This window comes from Eucalyptus grandis, chromosome 7 (genome assembly GCF_016545825.1).
Source record: "Eucalyptus grandis isolate ANBG69807.140 chromosome 7, ASM1654582v1, whole genome shotgun sequence".
Classification (NCBI taxonomy): Eukaryota; Viridiplantae; Streptophyta; class Magnoliopsida; order Myrtales; family Myrtaceae; genus Eucalyptus; species Eucalyptus grandis.
Window position 1 is genome coordinate 56,027,932 of NC_052618.1, and position 21,522 is coordinate 56,049,453.

Consider the following 21,522-nt stretch of genomic DNA (forward strand, 5'->3'; position numbering starts at 1 on the left):
GTACTTGTCACTAGGCACAGAGAAGAAGCCTTCCACAATCCTGAAGCTATGTCTCTCCGTGTATGATTCATAACGTCTAGATACACGTGCTTACCTCAGAAGGCAGTTTTTCTACCGGAGGTTTACCGCTTGTTCAAAATTCAGTACTAGCAGTACCTTTTCAGACAAAATGCTCTGATGATTGATAAATCACTGTTCCATGGTCAATTATACTTGTGTTAATTGATTAATAAGCTCCATCTTCTTTGACTCAAATAAATCAAGCTAATCCAACGATGCACAAAAGTAAATTTTGTAGCCAATAAGCTTTAAGTACATGCATCTGGGTCATACCTCACTATCTGGAAACACGAAGAGCCTATCTTTATAAAGCACTTAATGGTAATAGATACAAGAACTTTGTAGGTAACATTAACCAAGTTATGCAGCAACGCTAATTTCCAGAGTGGACCGTTCTACTTAAAAGACAAGAAAGCACCACTACGGGTCGACATTACAGCAAAGAAAAGGCCGATTGAGCATCTATAATGGTACTGATGTCTCTGTGACATCTACATCAACCAATTGATCAGCAGCTAGACAATATATTACAGCAAAGAAAAGGTCGATTGAGCATAACTAATCCGTCGTAACATCTGTTTCATTTTCCCAAAAGTCAACATGTGTTGCTGGATGGCTTTAGGAGCCATGTCATGGCTTCCTTATTGGGAAGTGATTCTTGCGTAGAAGAGGAAGACTCTATTCTTAATGCTGATTGTTGATGTGAAGTGGGGGCCTCATAGGTGCCGCGTGGAAACTCAGGCACCGGGACTTCTAGCTGAAGAAATCTTATAACTTGTCCTGCTTTTGGCCTTCTCTTGGGATCTGGATGCACACACCACAGTCCCACCATCATCAAGCATTCCATTTCCTTCCTATCAAAACTTGAATTCAATGATTCATCGGCTGCCTCAAGCAGGTTTCCAGTTAGGTAAAGTTGCCAAAGCCACTTGTACAGTGGAACTTGATATTCACCTTCCTGATACGTCCTCCTACCACAAATGATTTCTAGAGCCACAACCCCGAAGCTGAACATGTCAGACTCTTTAGTAGCCCTCCCCTCACTCGCATATTCTGGTGCCATATAGCCGCATGTCCCTACCACATCCGTTATTTGAGTCCTAAATTGGGGGTCAACGCACTTAGCCACTCCAAAGTCGCCGAGCTTAGTGTTGAAGTTTGTGTCGAGTAATATGTTGGCGGCTTTTACATCTCTATGAAGAACGCATTGCTCCAGTTCTTCATGAAGATAATTAAGGGCTAACGCCAGGCCCAAAGCTATCTTGTACCTCACATCCCATGGTAGACTTGTTCGAGTTCCAAAGAGATGATTATCAAGGCTACCATTAGGCATATATTCATAAACAAGCAAAAACTCACCTTCCTCTTGGCACCATCCAATGAATTGCACCAGATTTCGGTGTAACATGCAGCTTATTATCTTCATTTCGTTGGTGAAGACCTTTTCTGAATGTTTGGATTCTGCAAAGATTCTTTTGACGGCGACTAGGCGGTCTAAACAGCTCAAAGATCCTCTGTAAACTTGGCCAGACCCTCCTTGGCCTAGTCTTCTATCATTTGCAAAGCCATTTGTAGCAACAAACAACTCTTGATAAGAGAATTTCAGTGGTAATGCTCCTATCTCTTTGTCAATATGATTCAGAGCCCGGAACTCACATTTTTTCCTCATCTTGATCATAAATAAGCAAGAACCTGCTGTAATAACCAGCAAGAGACATGCTACGGGAACTGTAATAAATGTTATCAACCTATATCTCTTAGATTTTACCCCCTTTTTTGATGTATCTGTTGATGGGGGACGTACAACATCCAAGTTTGAAGTGAACTCCCATGAATTGAGGATGTGTCTCTCCTTATAAATGCCATACGAAGCTGAAAATCCAATTGCGACTGATTCAGGGAGAACATTAGCAAGATCAATTTGGCAAGAAAGCGAGGAACTTTTGTTACCTGGAGAAACCGGCTCACCATCAAATGACCAGAATACACTAAAATTCTTGGTAGTAGAATTATAGGTCACCATAACATCAGTTGCGTTGCCACTGTGTGATCCAGCATTCCAGCGGGTATAACTGAGCGGCCGGAGTGAGTTTTTGTTGATTCCTATGTGCTGCGTCGAAGGATCAAATTCAGAGTTTACCCAACTATCGAACTCGACCATGACGATTTGGTTCTGACGCCCATCATATGTGCTTGCATTGAACAATCCGAAGAATCCACCACCTGAGTTAGGGGGGACCGGGAAGCCAACAGGAGCAAGAAAAAAGGCAATCCCATCACTATATGAAGTGGCATGGTAAGTTTCGATGGTGATTGAGAAACGAGTAAAGAAGTCTGCTTGTCTCCCTGTAACAGAATCCCATATATCAATGGGTTTGGAATACTGAATGCGGCCTACTTGAAACGTTGATGGTTCGATAGAGCTATTGGTTAGTTCAATGGATCCAGACACAATTCTCGCAACTCCTTCGAGCAGTATGTCGCCTCCATTCGCGTCAAAGCTACTTATATTGAAGGAAAGAGAATTGACAAAGGGGATAACAGGAGAACAGACAAGGGAGAAAAGGATCAAGAGAGTGCACAAAGGAAGACAACAAGCCATGGTTGTCAGGAGAAGTGTATTCTACAGCTGTTAAAGATGAGGTTTGCACCATTCAATTGGTTTGGAATGGTGTGCTTTATAGTGAACCGCTCATTCCTAAAACCATTTTGACACGTTCAGTAGCTTCTTTGCAGTTTCTGCTAAAGTCGTTGGAAAAGGGACACTCTTACTAGAAAAATATATACTTCGTCGCTGGGTCTTTCTTGTACCTAATACCTCGCTTTCCCAAGTGGCTGCATTTAAAATGTCACTCCTCCGTGTGGTCCCAATCTTCAGCTGGAAATGTTCTACGAGAAAACCGCGTGTTCACATTTTTAGTTGCGTCTGAGGTTTGGGATGGTGTGCTTTGTGGTGAACCACACATTCCTAAAATCAATTTTTGACACGTTCAGCAGCTTCTTTGCAGTTTCTGCTGAAGTCGTTGGACAAGGGACACTCTTATTTGGAAAAATATGTAGCTGGTCTTTCCCATTCCTTAAATAACCCCGCTTTTCTAGGCGGTTGCTCCTAGAAAGTCACTCCTCCGCGTGGTCTCCCCCATCTACAGTGTCATTGTCGGCAATAAAATCACTCCATTGGTGGATCGAGATGTGTCCAGTGAGGCCCATGTTTTGGATTTTTTCAGGAATCCTTTTCTCACTCGCCTGCACTTTTTCCATGAACACCGTTCACATCTTCTATTCTTGCTCCTTTTCTCACTCGTCGTGGTTGTTTTTCCACGACGAACTTTCCCAGAAAAAGACTGTCACCATTATTTTTCGTTTGAAATCTGCAGCTGCTGGGAAACTGTCATTGCGAAGACTTCTGACTAACTTGTCTTTCACTTCATAATTCAGATTCTTTGCATGTTCATTTGGTAGTTTCTTTCACCAACCCTGATTTTTTTTTGTGCGATCTTTCGTCACATCTGAGGAAGGTGCTTGATCTTATCCAATTTTTTATGCTCCGAAATCCATATATATCAAGACCAATGGTCTCTCCGCACTATCGAAATGTTAAAATGCTCCTTTATGCTCCGAAATCCATATATATCAAGACCAATGGTCTCTCCGCACTATCGAAATGTTAAAATGCTCCAGTAAATGTCATACGATAGTTAATGGCAGTTGCTGCGTTTCTTCCCTTTTCTTTTGTTTTTCGGGTTTTCTCCGTATCCTTTTCTTTAACCCAAATCTGAGCCCTGGCTGGGGGCCGGTGACCCTAGCCAATCGACGGCGAGGGCTTGCGTGCCCTCGCCCAGATCTGGGGTGAGGGTCGCAGCCTTAGCGGCCCTTGGCCCGGCCAGGCGAGGGCCGGCGACCCTCGCCGGATCTAGGGAGGGCCACAACCCTCACCCCAAATCTAGGAAAGGGCACGCAGGCCCTCGCCATCGGTCGGCTGGGGTCACTGTGTGACATCCTGATTTTCGAGTCTGATTTCGATGAGATGAAATGGGCTTTTCATCCACATGCCTATAGCATTTTTCTCTGAGTTGGCCACTCACAAGTTAATTAGTCTATCAGATGAAGCCGATAAGGAATCTAAATGCAATAACCTTGAAAATTCAACTCGGAATCGACTGCTCGACCGTGCTAATCTGCAAGGGTCATTACGGCACCGTCAAAATCAATCAAAGACCGGAGATAGGTCGATTCGATGGAGATATGTGATTAGTGCGTGGGTGATTCCACCTAATTGCAAAATTTCTGTTGAACGGCACTAGACCGATTTTTCTGTCATTTTCGTACCATGTGTCCGTATTTGAAATCTCGAGATTTTCACGACAACTGAGAGTCGCCAATGTGTCAAAGACGTACGTTGTGGCTCAAAAATAATCGACCACGGGTCAATTGCATTAAAAATTCCTAAAAGTTACCCGTAGATTAGGACGCGCTAAAATCACGTTAGATTGAAATTAACCACGAAATTGAACTCGATTTCAGAAATTGAAAGTTCTGTCGTGTCACGATTCATTTCAGGAATGTCAACTCATCCTCCGAAGAATTTTCGGAGATTCCGAGATTTTTACGGAAAATCGATTCGAACAATTCGGAAATTAATGGAAATTCGGATTGGCCAAATTGAAAGGATCTTTGGCCTCCTTACCATGCTGCTTGGTGAAAGGGAATCATAGAATTTGTGTGGGCCTCTTTTTAATCAAAATTGGATGTCGATTTAGGGAATTGAGTGAGGAAATTGAAGCTTAATTTGAAGAAATTCGGAGCTTGAAGGGGGCTGCACTTTTTAGCATCAAATTGGAGTAATTTGTGAATTATGAGCAAGAAAGTATTAAGGGGGGATGAGTATTTAATTGGATGGACAAATACTCTTGACTTTAAGCCCTCCAAGCTTGCTGAGCACGCTGAATCGTTCCCATCCTCTTCGCGGATCCAACTGCGTCCCTCCTTGCTGCCGACTTACTTGCTTCACTTTCATTTTTGCTTTTTCTCCCTTTCGTTTGTTCCTTCGAGGCAGCACTCTCTTCGTTGTTCCTCTCTCTCTCTCACGCCTGCCGCACCATCTTCATCCACCGAATCTCCCTCTGCCATTCGTCCGAAGCTGCCCCATCGTGGTCCACATCTCCATTTCAGTCAACCCTGCAGCGCCACCAATCCTTCTTTGCCTCGGTTTCCTTCAATTTCTTCATCTCTCTACCAACGCCTCCACCAGCTGGCCACCTCCCTTCCTCCCCTCCGAAGCTGCTGCCACCCATCTGCTCCCCATCGAATCCAGCTGCCTTTGCTCCACCGAATTCACGTTCCCTGCCACGTCCGTGTCTTCTCTCCTTCGTCGCACGAATCCAGTCAACTGAAACTGCTGCCCGCTCGTCCATATCCATCGAAGCAGCTCTGTTTCAGTGACGTGGGCCCATCTCCATGGAGCCCACAGCCCACCAAAGCACGCCACTTGAAGCCTGCAGCAGTTCAGCCAACAGCAGCCCTTGCTGCTTCTTCTCAGCCCATCTTCAGTCCAACGAAGCCCGCAATTCAGCCCAGTTTTGAAGCCCACAGTTCAGTCCATCCTGAGGCCCGTGAAGCAAGCCCAGCCGCAACCCAAGCCCAAAGCCAAGCCCAGCATTTGCTGTGGGTTTGCAAGGCCTTTTTGGCCCGATCCAAGTGTCCGTTGGCGCCGCTGAAAATTCAGGTTTTGGCTGCCGTTGCGCTGCCATCGCGGTGAACCGGTTTTTGCATTAAACCGATGAGTTTATACACTAAACTCTTCTTAGTAGACTAATGACATTTAATGGGTGTTTAGTTTAATTTAATTAGGAATTATGTGGTTAGTTAGATTAGATTAGTGGTTTAATTAGTTAATTATGCATGTTAAGTGGTTAGATTAAATTACTTAAGGCCTAGATAGGATGTGCTATTTATCTAGACAAGTTCGGGATTTTTCCCGGCCCAATGAGGTGGTTAATTTAGCGATTACGGCCTAAGTTAGTATTTTTAGTATTTAAATTGAATTATTTAATTAATTTTAGTAATTATTTAATTATTAAATATTTTCTGAAAATTAGACCGGGATAGCCGGTGACCGGAATTTCGTGCTGATTGCAATGGTGTGGTTAATTTCTGCAATTGAGTGTTAATTTATGCAAATTAAGTGCTGATTGGATTTTTGATATTTTATTCCAAAAATTGTGAATTTCAATATTTATTCAGAAAATCCTAGGAGTCGGATTTTTAACACCGAAACAGTGGGATTTTAAATTAAAAGATATCAATTTACCTGGGTTGAGTTGATCGTGTACCCACACACGACTATTTTACCATATATTTCTAATACGAAAAATATGCCAAGTTCACCATTTTAATGGAGATAATTGCATGCAATGCACGGTGCCCTAGACCATAATTAAGTGATCATGTGTTGGTTAAAAGAACCCGTCCTGGGCTATTAAGCTGGACGGTAACTCCTATATGGGACGCCCTTAGACAACGGGAAGCCGATCGCAGTAGATTCTGGACACGTGCTCCTTCGGGAAAGTTGTCTAGGAAAGATATAGCCGTGCTCAATGGTGTGAGACATAGCCTAGCAATGCCAAAAGACTGCCGAACAAAGAGTAGACCGTGCTATACGCCGAAATCAAAACTAGGAACGCGTGATTATTTGAGTTGAACACGCCGAATTATGGGACAAAATTGTGTGGCACGGTATGGGACGTGTCATAACGATTTAACCCTATAATTAGGACCCTTGTGCTTTGTTATAATTGAGTATGACGTTCCTATTGATGAGCTTAATTGCTGCTCATGTTTTCGTGGTTATCTATCATATAAATTGTACTGACCTGTAGGGAGGACCTGAGACGAAGTAAGTCCCTATGGTTGTGTGATTGTGTGATTATGACGCTTCTAGGCGTATTTTCCTCCTAATCGGGGTTTAAAGGGTGAACTCGCTGAGATTTATATCTCACCCCATCGTGGGCTAAATTTTCAGGGCCATAGAGCGGAGGACGCGGAGCCAAACTGAGGTGATCGGAAGTGTAGGTTAGTTAGGTCAGCTTCTTTTTGGAGAACTGTCTTTGGAAGTCTTTTGATTGTTGATATTTTGTACATGACTCAATGTGTTTACAAAAGCATGTTTGTTTATGAATTTGTTGTCCATTTTTTCTATCCAGAGATGGTTACTATCAGGGGATTTATTATTTGCTTCCGCATGTGCAATAAAAAAAAGGGTCAGCGACGCGTCCTGGGAGGTCGCGAAATTTTATCGACCAGAAAGAGATGGGCACGCGCTCGAGAATGGGGGCGTGACACGCTGGCCCCTAGCCAAGACTTAGCGGCCCCGGCCGACCCTCCCCCACATTTCTGGTGATGGCGGCAGCGGCGAGGGCTGAGCTCTCAACCGTCGGTTGCCTCCCTCTTCCTCCTCCCTTTAAAAAAATATATATTAATTTAATTATTTACCACGTTAATACCAAAACGACGTCGTTTTGCCACTGTTTAGCTACATCAGCGTGCAAAACGACGTCGTTTTGCACTAAGCTTGCCAAAAAATTGCCACGTCATCATTTTGGTCGGATTTTCTCGCCGTTGCCACTTAACTGATCCATTTTGCTCTGATTTTGGCACTTAAGTGTCTATTTGTGCCAAGTTTTGGCACTCATAGTGTCTTTGTGTCAGAAGTAGAAAAAAAAAGTTACTTCTTTGCTTTTGAAAACAATTCTAGAATCAAGCCATACCATATTATTTTTTTTCTTTCCTTTTTCATCTGGCTCTAGCCGGTCGCTGAGCTCGGTGATGGCCGGTGATCGACCAAAAATGAGGTCCAACAACCTCGCCCAACCACAGCAAGGTCAACCTCACTAGCTCCCGGTCAGGCTCCTCCAAGGCTGGCCAGGTGGTTTGCTAGAGGAGGAAGAAGAAGAGAAGGAAAAAAGAAAAGAAAAGAAAAATCTTAGAAAATTATTAAAAATTAAAAGAAATTTCACGGCACTAAAAAAAAATTGAAAATGGTATCAAACACATTTCTGTTCTTTTTCTATTACTAGAATAAATATTTTTTGCAGTTAGCAAATATGTTTGAAGCTCAAAAACTCGTTCAAGGAACAACATTAGAAAAAATTATTTCTGACAAAGCATTATTTACGGGAACGGAATGGTTACCAAACGTACCCTTAATAAATCAACCTTAACTTTGCTCTTGCACTGCTCTTTCCATTTTTACTGTACAGACCCTCAAATTAAGGGATATGAGTGTTTTCCTTTCTTTTGTTTTTCCCATGGGAAAATTGGATATTCATTGATAACGGCAATATACCCAAGATATCGAGATAGAGAGATCTGGCAGTTGAAATCATAGAGTTATATAAGTAGCAATGTGGTTGATTCCCATTCAAATAGACTGCGGGGGATAAAAAGTTTTGAATCCATTACACTTTGATAATCCAATCATAAACCTTTTAATTATGTCAATTGAATTACAAACTTTTTCATCTTTTTCCAATGGAGTCTATTCAGACAAATTTCGCTGAAAACCACTTACGTAAACACGGGCCGCCCTTTATGACACAGCCGACCTTGAAATAGACAATTTAGAATAATATTTTAATTTTTTTTCCTTTCTTTCTCTTTCTTTTTTTTCCCTCTTCCCTCCTTCCTCCTCTAGGCGATTGCCAATCTTGACAACTGATTAGAGGCGAAGGCTGGTGAGGTTTGAAAGGGCTAGTAAGATCACCTAGAGGGGAGTGAATAGGTGATAAAAAAAAATTTATAAAACTTCAGAATAATTTGCTAACAACGTAAACAGTAGTAAACAATTATATGAAGCTGTGAATTGAAATAAGGAGTTTAGGGAAAAGAGAATAGAAACACAATGTTTATAGTGGTTCAGCTTAGATCAAGCCTACGTCCATTCTCCCGCGCTGACGGCCCACTAACTGGATTTCACTAAGGATCAAAAGAGATGTTACAATCTTACGTCCTTGACTTTACAGTGTAGAGACTCTACTACACTTCTTCAAAGTCTCACAAGTGTTTGCTCTCTCTTTTGAGTACAAGTAAAGCTCAACGATTGAAATAGCAAAGAACTAGAAAAATTCAGATTTTGAAATTTTTCTTTCATACACACTCTCTCGAACAACCGAAAAATCATCCTTAAATACTCTTCCATACCTTTACAACCGTTGGCACTTTCTGAATGAGTTCTTCCAATCTTCCCGTTGGACAGAATCAATTAAAAAGATCTCGAGTCATTTAAGGAATGTGATGATAGCCCATCAATCCTACTTGCCCATACAATCAGGATCTTGGTTTCCATAAGTAGAACCTTCCAAGTATACTTCGCCATCCAAAAGATTTGCATATCAGATTTGATCCAATCATTAATCAAGTAGATGCTATCTCCAGCTATAAGGTCTTCCAAAATTATACGAACCGAATCTTTAAAAATAAACTCACATTTGAATAAGTCTTCAATCTTCGATCTGGAAGCTATCAGTGAGGGCAAACTTTGAGTCTTGAGTATGACGGTCTTCAGAGTTTGACGACAGAGTCTGGAGATCTTCAGACTTTAACACTTGAGTTTGAAAGCCTTCAGACTAGACTAATGGAAACGTTTTGTCAACTTCAAAACAATAAGGGAGTTTTCTCCAACAATCTCCCCATTTTTTATGGTGACAAAACTTTCCTGCAGATTTGAAAACATTTGTCCTGCAAAACAAAACTTAAGCAATACATGATAACTAATAAAAATAAGTTGATTAGGACTTGGATAGTATCAATTCTGCAATCACGGAAAATGTGTTAACCCTGCAAGATAACTATTCATCCATAATCAGTATCTCAGGCTAAGTTATTGCAAGCATCAAAGATTCAAATCACAATAATAGTCAAGCAGCAGTCAAGATCCAAAGTCAAAAGTCCACAACCAAACAAAAATACCAAAGTCTAAAAGTCATCAAGATAAAGATCATAAAAGTAAAGACAAATCTACACAGCTTCTCCCCCTTTTTGTCAACAGCCAAAAGTGAAGAATAAGCAAAAAAAGTTGAATGAAAAGAGTGGTGTGAAAATCATGGTTGTTTTGGCAAGCGAACAAGCTGGAATTCCCCCATAGAACTCACTGTCTTCTCAAGCTTTCCAAGAGTCTCCTTCAGTTGTTGTAAATCTTCACCCTTCACAGTATCTTGCACTTGATTCTTCAGGGCGAGTAACTATTTTTGCAACGAAACTGAAGTAGCTAAGAAGGCCTTTTTGAGATCTTTTATCTCATACTCCAAACCATATGTTTCTTTAAATCCAATAGGATATCCATCATTCGTGAAAAGTCCGCTGATTGTGCTAATACAGCATTGGGTCCAACCGAATCTGTTCCTGGAGTCTTAAGATGGGAGGATTCTTCAATAGTTCATCTACTATGACTAGGAGTGAATGCCTCAAGGTCTAGTTCTGGATGGTGAGAGGCATACACGTCCTTTAGATCTGCTACAGATCGACTAACATTACTAGTTATAATAGGTGAAGAAATACCTCGTTTTTCAACAGCTCCCTCTGTTTTTGTGCCTTTAGGTGGAGAAGTGAATTATTCTTCCTGTTCTGCTTCAGCAAGGGAGTGATGTTTTTCTTTTCCTTTCATTCCAGCAGTTCCACTCCTTGCTTGTTCTGAGTTGCTTGACAAGGATACAACCAAGGTAGACTCAAAGGAATCATCTCGAGCCTCTTCTTCCTCTTCTTCTCTTCTTCCTTCCTCTTCCTCTTCTTCTCTTCTTCCTTCCTCTTCCTCTTCTTATGTTCTCTTTTCTTCTTCACTTCTTCTTCCTTCATCTCTTTTCTCTATCTCCTCTCTAGTCTCTCGTTCATCTGTCTCTTGAAAGCTGACGAAACTCTTCAAGTTCCTTAAGGCTGAAAGAGTCATCTCGTCCTCATCTTCCTCATCCTGCAAGATGAGAGTTCTCTTCTTTTTTACTGGAGCATCCATGAGCTCCTTGCCTTTCCTTTTGGCCGCTGTAGAGTCTTGTTTCGCCTTGACGGGAGACTTCTCCTTCATGCGCTTTAACACCTTATAAGCTCTTTCAGACGCATCTTGGTAACCATTTTAAATCCAATCACCATTGGAGTAATTGTGGCACCCCCCTGAACGACCCCCGATCCATTGGAGTTGCCACAGATACCTCTCGCCTTTGCTTTCTATTGACCTGAAGGTCTATTACTCTGATACCATAGAAATTTAACAAATCCATGAATCCTAGGGGTTTATATTCTTTCTATAGGTCCCTGCGCAGTTTATATAACGGAAGCATATCCAACATCTCCATATCCCATATTCAAAAACAATGCACACCAACTAAGCATTTTATAAGTTAAAGCCGAATACTTTTATTTATATAACTTGATGGATATCACGGGTCGGTACATCAAAATGCCAAGATCTTTCTAAACTCGGCTATTTTGAAAAAGTACTCGACTCTACAACAATCGTGTACATAGGCCCATCAGTCAATATCGGCAGTCCAAAAATGCTTCATCTGCTGACCATCACTCTCGGTCACACCCAGTCCGATCCATTAGCTGGCGGCGGCGGCAACGGCTCCAGCATACTCCCATCACGGCGGATGAACACAGTCAGAAACTCCTGGAGCACTAGGCCGGCGGGAGGACCAATGTCAAACATGATAGTATCCTCATTCAAACAAAAACCAACCCTCGTATCTCATGATGGTGGTGCTCCGTACACTCACACTCAAGGTCAACCGGTATACCATAGAATGTGCCGGGGGTGACTGGTAGCAAAGGCATATCTTCTAGTCTAAAATGTTAGTCCCCAAACGGGGTGAGTACAACCACTCAACAGCAAAAGATCCATTAAACTATATTATGCAAGCTATCACAGTCCAATTTTATGCAAGATAGACAAGACGGGTCATCAATGAATGAGTATGCATCTAAACCATGTAACTCTTCAATGCAATGACCAGTGCAGTTCCAACAAATAAGATGCATCGTGTCTAGTCACACAAGTCCCGATCATAGCACCAAACTGTTATGATACGTCTCATTCCATGCCATACAATTTAGTCTCATAACTAGACCACACTCACACTTAATATAATCATCAGTTTTAATCATTCAAACAGTTTTACCCCCCCAAAGGACCAATGTTTGTGTCCTTCTGAGATTTCGCACCCAACCTGGCGTCGCGAAAGCCTCCGGCATCTGGCCACAAGGCCACTGGGCATCCAGAGCATTGCGTCACATCTCTGGGCATCTCGCACCCCACCTAGCGTCACGAGGAATTACTGGGGCGCACCATAGACATGGTTACCCCTAACCTCCGAAATTACGTACCGACATACCACCAGGCATCCCGATGCTCCCGGGGAAAACCTCTGAGGCACTAGGGTCCCCAGGCATCCACAAGGCATTGACTCATTCAATCCTTTGGGCATTCCGACTCCCGGGGCATCGTTGACCCGAGGGTCCAACGGTAACAATTAACATCTTAATTTTCAAAAACACTTTTCAATGCAATGACAAGATGTCCCTTGAGTCTTCATCAAATCTTAATATTGCATGATATGCTGAATGCCAATATCATCATGTCAAACAACAACTCAAGATGCATTTACCTTTGGGACAAATTTAGCAGTTTCGATCACAGACACAGAAAATATATCTAATCTTATCGAAATGTTACGAAATTTTAGTATGTTATAGAAGAGACATAGATTAACATATTCTGTGAAGAAATCTAAGTCTATATCTCAATTTATTAAGAGCAGTAATTGCTATATTCTTTACTAACATTCTGTAATAGCTTTCAGATTTAACATTTACAGAGAAAATCGTTTTACTAACCAAACCTAGTCCATTTATTCTCAAATTTTGATATGTTATTCCTAAGGATGTTTCCTACAACTTTTTTTAAGGGTTTGAAGTCCAATTCTAACTAGATAATTTCAGAAAATTCACGAAATCCTCAAAGGTCATGCTGTTTTCTACGAAACAGTTTACTAATTCAAAGAGAACTACTTCTACTCATTCAAAATCCAGCATCCAACATCCACAACCCAAACATCTCCAAGTCTATTGCACTCCACTAGAAAACAACAGCATAACATGATATAGGTTAATGGAATTTCACTTGCCTCAAATCCTATGGTTCAATGGCTAGGGGTTCGGTTCAACGGTACGGCTCAACGGCGACAAAGACAAGCGGCATCGACGGCGGCAGCTCGAGCACGGCAGAAGGCGGTCCTTCTCTTCCTTCCTCACGGCTCACACTCGCACGCCTACTTCTCTCGCTCGAACTCTCTCTCTCTCTCTCTCACTCGCTCACCCGCTCACTCTCAATTTCTCTCCTTGCTCAATTCTAATTCAGTTCCTTCTCTCTCCTCCTCACTTGTCCGAGAGTTTTGTTCCTTCATTTGTTGACTTTGAGACTCAATTGCATGGGAGATGTGGTGGCTTCCAAGACCGAAGACAACTGTGGAGGGCGTGGCTCTCCCTTGCTTGGTTCCTCCTCCATACGCTGGCCACCGAAGGAGAAGCAACGTGGCTGTTGCTGGGCTTCTCTCGGTCAACAAAGTTGGAGAAGTTTCAAGGATTGTTGACTGGCTTTGTCGACAATTAAGGGAGAGGTGATGGGTTAATCGGGCCAGTGAAGTTGGGGTCGTGCGGTGCCTTACTACATGGTCCAACCCCTCCAAAATTAAATCCTAAGATTTCGGTAAATGCATGGGCATTTCGGTTTCATGGTTTCCATGGGAATTAACTAATCTCTTCCTATTCAGTCCATTTCATGTACAAGTATGTGACTGAAACTCTTGCATGGAGAAAGAAATCGGCAAGGCTGCATGGGGTCGCAACAATGTACATAGAAGGTTCGGTCCAAGAGATAAAATAACATGGCCGTTGGTGAGATTGTTCATATGGCCATTCAAAGACGAATTTCTTTTTCTCCAAAAGTAAATATTTCGGGACATCGAGTGGCGATGAAACTAGGCCAAATGTGGTACCGACGATACTCCCGCCAATTGCTCATGGCCGTTGCATATTTAAGAGTCGTCGAAATTTCCGGATGCCACAGTAATGCTTGTCAAACACAAAGGTGCAGGAATATGAATTTTGAAATGTCTGAAAAGACTCGTGATAAGAGCAAAATGAGGGAGTTATCCCTTGTCTTTCAACACTATCCTGTACATGTGAAACAGGATGGTGTGAGGCAGAGAGAATTTGTAGCCAGTATTGATGGCATACATCAACTTTGCTTCAGAACGAGACACATCAGTCTTGGATGTTGATTTTGGACGGATGCAGTTGATTACAATTTTATGCAGCAAGATGTTGGAGGCATTCATCCTAGAGTAGGAGATTTTGCCTTCAGCAAACCTGTCTTTTACCAATGCCAGTGTAGTGTGAGCGATGGACATACTGATTGGTTGGAAACATGCTCTTTCCACCCCAATCAAGTCAACCAAAGTGTCCATATCCACCAAAAACTCCTTACCCCTAACTGTGAAAGAGAATCTATTTGCATCCAAAAAGGATAGATTCGAATAGAAGTAGGCTGTGAGTTCTGGATAAGTAATTGTAGACTCAAAACAAAAATGCTCCAATTGAAGAAGTGCAAACTTCTCCCTCAAATTTACTTGCACAAAATCAAAAAAATCAAAATCAATGCTTTTAGGGTTCATAACCCCTCTTTTCATCAGTTTTAAATAAACCTTCTTGTGGTCCTTAGACCGGAATAAACTCGCTCCATCACCACCAACATTTACAGCCACTCCTATCCAAGGCTAGAAATGTGTGAACATTCATTCATCATCGTCCTTACCTTCTGGCTGATTAAATGTGCGATAATATGAGTGACTAGGAAAGTTAGCAAAAGTCTTTCTAGCCGACCTTTTTTCTACAATGTACATCTTCTCCATATCGCGCAAGAATAGAGTTTTATTCTTGTAGCCTCTCTCTCTCAGATACTCATCGATCAAAGACATAGCAGTACCTCCTTCTTTCAACTTAGAATAAAGTTTGAAAGCAACTTTAGGTGTTAACGTTCTTACATGTTCAATTTCTTCAATTATTTCTTCTTCTGGTTGAGACGGTGGATGAGACTGACACTGTTGAGAAGGTTGATGCTGACTTGGTCGCTGCTGATGAGAAGAGTCTTCTTCTTCGGTCAAATCAAAGTGCGTAGGACCTCAGGCATATGCCGTGGTCTCCTACTTGCGATTCTGGAAGACTTTCTTGAAGACATTGTCACTTTATGGGAGAAATCTCAAACTCGATCGGCAAGAAAGGTGAAAACTTTTGAAATAAACTAAAGAGAAAGTGAGAGCAAGTGTGATTTTTGTATTCTAGGGTTTGAGAGTGAAAACGAAGAAGAATAATCTCAACAGTATATAAAGCAAATGAAGCGGGGTAAACGAATCGTCATAAAGAAAAAATAAAACTGCCTTTTTGAAAATGAATAACTACCTTTTTGAAAATGAAAAACTATCATAATTTTAAAAACGAAAAGATAATAAAATAAGAAAGTAGCAATTCAAAAAGTAATCGTACCTTTTAAAATTTTTATCCAAAAATTAAATTGCTAGTACCAAAATAACTTACAGTCGTAACTCTTAGTCATTTTGAGTTTGAATACCTTCAGACTTTACCTCTAAGTCTTGAACACTTCCAAACTTTACTCAATAAAAGATGTGATGTTCAGTCTGGTGCAAATAGACTCAAATAGACATTTCTCCAATGGCTTTGTAAATATGTCTGCCAGTTGATTCTTTGAGTCAATGAACTGAATCATAACTTCTCCATTTTGAACATGATCTCTAATAAAGTGATGTCGAATCTCTATATGCTTTGCCCTTGAATGCATAATTGGATTCTTTGTGAGTTTTATTGCGCTGGTGTTGTCACATTTGATCTCAGTGCATGATTCTTCAATTCCAAAGTCTCTTATCTGTTGTCGAATCCACAAAATTTGAGAATAGCAACTTCCAAGAGCTACATATTCTGCTTCAGCTGTTGAAAGAGTTACAGTACTTTGTTTTCTTGAAAACCATGATACCAACTTGTTTCCAAGCAATTGACATGTACCAGAAGTACTCTTTCCGTCCACTTTGCAACCTGCTAAGTCTGCATCTGAATATCCAAGAAGAGTAAAGCCTCATTCTTTTGGATACCACAGTCCTAGCTTTGGAGTTGTTGCAATGTATTTGATGATGCGCTTTGCAGCAGTTAAGTGAGATTCTTTGGGATTTGATTGGAACCTAGCACAAATGCAAATACTAAACAAAATATTAGGTCTAGATACAGTAAGGTAAAGAAGTGAACCAATTATTTTCCTGTATAGCTTCTAGTCTACACTATTTCCTTCTTCATCTTTATTCAGCTTTGAAGAACTTGACATTGGTATCTCAGTCTTTTTGCAATTTTCCAAACTAAACTTCTTGATGAGATCTTTCGCATATTTCTCTTGGTGAATGAAAATTCCCTTCTTCAATTGTTTGACTTGTAATCCGAGAAAGAAGGTTAATTCACCCATCATGCTCATCTCGAATTCATCCTGCATAGACTTAGAAAACTTCTTGCACAGATTTTCATTAGGTGATCCGAAAATGATATCATCAACATAGGTTTGAACGAGTAGAAAATCTTTACCTCCTCTCTTAATGAACAAGGTAGTATCTACTTTACCTTTATCAAAACCATTTTGAATTAGAAATTTACTTAACCTGTCATACCAAGCCCGAGGTACCTGCTTTAATCCATAAAGAGCCTTTTTTAGTCTGAAAACTGAGTCTGGCTTTCTTGGATCTTCAAAACCAAGTGGTTGTTTTACATAGACTTCTTATTGGACAAATCCATTTAGGAATGCACTTTTTACGTCCATTTGGAATAACCTGAAATTTTTATAGCAAGCAAAAGCAAATAATAATCTAATTGCTTCTAACCTCACTACTAGTGCATATGTCTCATCATAGTCTATCCCTTCCTCTTGCGTATATCCTTTGGTTACGAGTCTTGCTTTGTTCCTAACCATTTTTCCTTTCTCGTCCATCTTGTTCTTGAAAACCCATTTAATTCCAATAATAGACTTACCTTTAGGTTTAGGAATAAGTTCCCAAACATCATTAATGCTGAACTGTCTGAGCTCTTCTTGCATAGCTTCAATCCAACTTTCCCCAGCCAAGGCTTCTTCTACAGTTTTGGGTTCAATTTCAGAAACAAGTGCTAAAGCACTAGACTCTTCACGCCTTTTGGATCTGGTGCGAATTCCTTCATCGATGTTGCCAATGATGAGTTCCTTGGGATGACTTGACTTATGCTTCCAATTGCTGGTTGGTTTATGAGTCTACTGATCCTCTGTTTCAGTTGAATCTTCCAGTTCATCTTGTTGTTGAACTTCAGGAGTCTAAGCCACTTCGGGGGAAGTAGACTTTGTAGGATTTGGAGTAGATTCAAATTCTTTAAGTTGAGCTTGATTCATTTGATTCTGCATTGAGTCTTGAAACTTGACATTCATAGATTCTTCCACAGACTTATTCTTCTTGTTGAATACTCTGTAGGCTTTGCTTGAGGTTGAATAGCCAAGAAAAATTCCTTCGTCTGTTCTTTCTTCAAACTTACCAGTTCAATCATTTGCATTCTTTAAAATAAAACACTTGCAACCAAACATATGGAAATAAGAAACAATTGGCTTCTTTTCTTTGAATAACTCATAAGGAATTTTATCCAAAATAGGCCTTAAGAATACTCTGTTAATAATATAACAAGCTGTAGAAACTGCTTCAGCCCAAAAACGAGTAGAAATATTACTTTTAATTAAGAGTGTTCTAGCCATTTCCTGTAAAGATCTATTCTTTCTTTCCACAACTTCACTTTGTTCAGGAGTATATAAAGAAGAGAAAACATGCTGAAAACCAGAGTCATCACAAAATTTTGCAAAATCTTGGTTTTTAAACTCACCTCCATGATCTGTCCTAATACTCGAAATAGCATATCATTTTTCATTCTGAATATTCTTTACAAATTTTGAAAAGCAAGAGAATGTTTCAGACTTACTTGTCAAGAAGTATACCCATATAAAGCGAGAATAATCATCCACGATTACTAGGCAGTATCTCTTTCCACCAATACTTTGAGTTCTGGTTGGTCCAAAGAGATCCAAATGCAAAAGCTGCAATACTCGATTAGTAGAAACTTTGTTTATAAGTTTGAAAGAACTTCTAACTTATTTTCCCAAAACACATGATATGCATAAGTCACATTTTTTATACGTCAAGTTAGGCAGTCTACAAACAAGCTTCTTGGATGAGATCTTGGCAATTTGCTTAATGTTGACATGGCCAAGTTTTCTATGCCAGATGTTTGCTTCATCTTGAATAGATATTAGACACTGAGAGCTTTCTAGTTTTATATCCAGAAGATAGATATTCTCATGTCTTCGTCCAATGAAAGATTGAGATAAATCCTTACTAGTTCCCGAACAAATGCCTTCTTGGAAGTTAATTTTGAATCCAGTGTCACACAATTGATTGATGCTGAGTAGATTGTAATTCAAACCTTCCACCAAGGAGATATTATTGATTGTGAGACTTCCAATTTTTACAGTTCCACATCCAATAATTCTTCATTTGCTATTTCCACCAAAAGAAACTTTTCCTCCTTTTATTTGCATAAGCTTTATAAAACAATTTGGATCTCCTGTCATGTGTCTCGAGCAACCACTATCCAAATACCACTTTATCCTTTTCTTGATAGTAACCTGCAATTATAAAAAGAACTCAAGTTTTCTTTGGTACTCATATTTTCTTGGGTCCAAGGGAGTTAGTGCAATATACAGTCTTTGCACATTCCTTCTTAACAGGTCTCCAAACCATAGGACATTCTTTCTCAAAATGTTCTGAACTATTACACTTTGAACATTTGAGAGCACTTCGGCCAACAAGTTTTACAAAAACTTTTTGAAAATGATTTCTGTAAAAAAAAAAATTGTAGATCTTTGTTTGATTCTTTCCTTTACTTTTGGAAAATCAATTAAAGGAATAGTTTATGGTGTTATACCCAAACCAGATTTGTTGAAATACGGTTTTTGAATTGAAAGAATCTTTTTCAACTTTTCAGATCCTATTGAAAACATTTTTGTAATAATTGAAATATCCTCTTTCAAGAATGTGTTTTCTTTTGAAATAGAGTCTGCATTTTCTTTTAAGACAACAAAAATTTTATCTAGATTTTCAAAATTTTCTTTCCAAGAGATTTCCTATTGCTTCAATTTGGAATTTTCCCTTTTTAGCTCAGAGATCCTTTTAAGAGAGGTTTTGAGACTAAGACAAAATTCATCTATGTACTTCGAGACTTTAGCATGAATTTTTAAATTACTAACCTCGATTTCACTGTCTGAGTCTGAATCTGAATCTATTTCAAAGTCTGAGTCTAATTCTGAGTTTGCTATTAAACATATGTTGGCGTACTCTTCATCACTTTCCTCACATTCTGTATCACTCCATGTCTCTGCTTTGAGAGCATTCTTGAATTTCTCAGTTCTTGCTTTCTTTTTTCTTCAACAGAGAGCAGTTAGGTCTGATGTGTCTTTTTTTCTTACATTCAAAATAGACCACATCTTTGTTGACCTCGTCATCCTCAGTTGATTTGTTCTGGAATTTTTGAGAGCCTTGCTTCTTCCAGTTAAATCTTCTTCCATTTCTATTCAGTTTCCTGAATCTCCTTATCATGAGTACTAGCTCTTCATCATCCATGTCATCTTCAGAATCTGTATCATCATAATCATTGTTAGATTTTAAAGCAATTGACTTTTTACATTTGGGATCTTCTTCCTCATTAAGTTGCTCCACTTCGTATGACTGAAGTGTGCCTACAAGTTCATCAACTGTAAAAGGCATGATCCTTTGGGTTTCTCTTATTGAAGTCTTCACATGATTCAAATCTTTAGATAGTCCACACAGCAATTTATGTGAAACGACTAAACATGTCAGTAATGGATTCTCCTGGTTTCATCTTGAATGCTTCATACTATCCGAGTAAGATATTGATTTTTGTTTCTTTAACTCGATCAGTTCCTTCGTAGGTAACATGCAACCTATCCTAGACTTCTTTGGCTGTTTCACAAGATGATATTCTGTTATATTCAGTAGGAGATAAAGCATAGTATAAAGAGTAGATTGCTTTAGCATCAAGAGCTTGTCTCTTGGTTATTTCTTCTTGTGCCATTTCGCCAGCATCTACAACTTCTTTTCCTCTTTTTGAGACTGATGCAGCTTTAGAAATGATTCCCTTTTTCTACCACATCCCATTCCAGGGGATCTTTCGATCTTAGGAATGTCTTCATCTTATTTTTCCAAACATTATATTCTTTTCCATCAAAGTAAGGAGGTCTGATATTGCTTTGGCCTTCAACCAAATCTGGAGCCAAAATACTAACCATAGATCTTTAGCTCAGAAGTAAAAACAATTCAATAAAATGAGCACACGAGCTCTAATACCAATTGAAATGGCTAGTAAGATTACCTAGAGGGGGATAAATAGGTGATAAAGAAATTTTTACGAAACTTCAGAATAATTTGCTAGCAACGTAAACAATAGTAAACAATTATATGAAGCTGTGAATTGAAATAAGGAGTTTAAGGAAAAGAGAATAGAAACACAGTGTTTATAGTGGTTTGGCTTAAATCAAGCCTACGTTTACTCTCCTGCGCTAACAGCCCACTAGCTGGATTTCACTAAGGATTAAAAGAGATGTTACAGTCTTACATCCTCGACTTTACAATGTAGAGACTCTACTACACTTCTTCAAAGTCTCACAAGTGTTTGCTCTCTCTTTTGAATACAAGTAAAGCTCAACGATTGAAATAGCAAAGAACTAGAAAGATTCAGACTTTGAGAATTTTTCTTTCATGCACACTCTCTCGAACAACCGAAAAATCATCCTTAAATACTCCTCCATGCCTTTACGACCGTTGGCACTTTCCAAATGAGTTCTTCCAATCTTCCCATTGGACAGAATCAATTAAGGAGATATCGAGTCCTTTAAGGAATGTGATGATAGCCTATCAATCATGCTCGCCCATACAATCAGGATATTGGTTTCCATAAGTAGAACATTCCAAATATACTTCGCCATCCAAAAGATTTGCATATCGGATTTGATCCAATAATTAATCAAGTAGATGCTATCTCCAGCCATAAGGTCTTCCAAAATTATACAAACCGAATCCTTAAAGATAAACTCACATTTGTTTAAGTCTTCAATCTTCGGTCTGGAAGCTGTCAGTGAGGGCAAACTTTGAGTCTTGAGTCTAGCGGTCTTCAGACTTTGATGACAGAGTCTGGAGATCTTCAGACTTTAACACTTGAGTCTGGAAACCTTCAGACTTTAACACTTGAGTCTGGAAACCTTCAGACTAAACTAATGGAAAC

At 39.9% G+C, this 21,522-nt stretch overlaps 1 protein-coding gene across 1 annotated transcript; it reads right to left on the reverse strand.

Annotated features, from left to right (window-relative positions):
• Positions 1-406: 406 nt before the first annotated feature.
• Positions 407-2,697, reverse strand: LOC104455879 (L-type lectin-domain containing receptor kinase IX.1). Its single transcript, XM_010070591.3, has one exon. It carries the CDS (start codon positions 2,660-2,662, stop codon positions 656-658), a length of 2,007 nt encoding a protein of 668 aa, XP_010068893.2. The 5' UTR covers positions 2,663-2,697; the 3' UTR covers positions 407-655.
• Positions 2,698-21,522: the final 18,825 nt, after the last annotated feature.

What these genes read in the sequence shown, in the direction of transcription:
- LOC104455879 (XM_010070591.3), bottom strand. Translation starts at nt 2,662, where the DNA reads ATGGCTTGTTGTCTTCCTTTGTGCACTCTCTTGATCCTTTTCTCCCTT.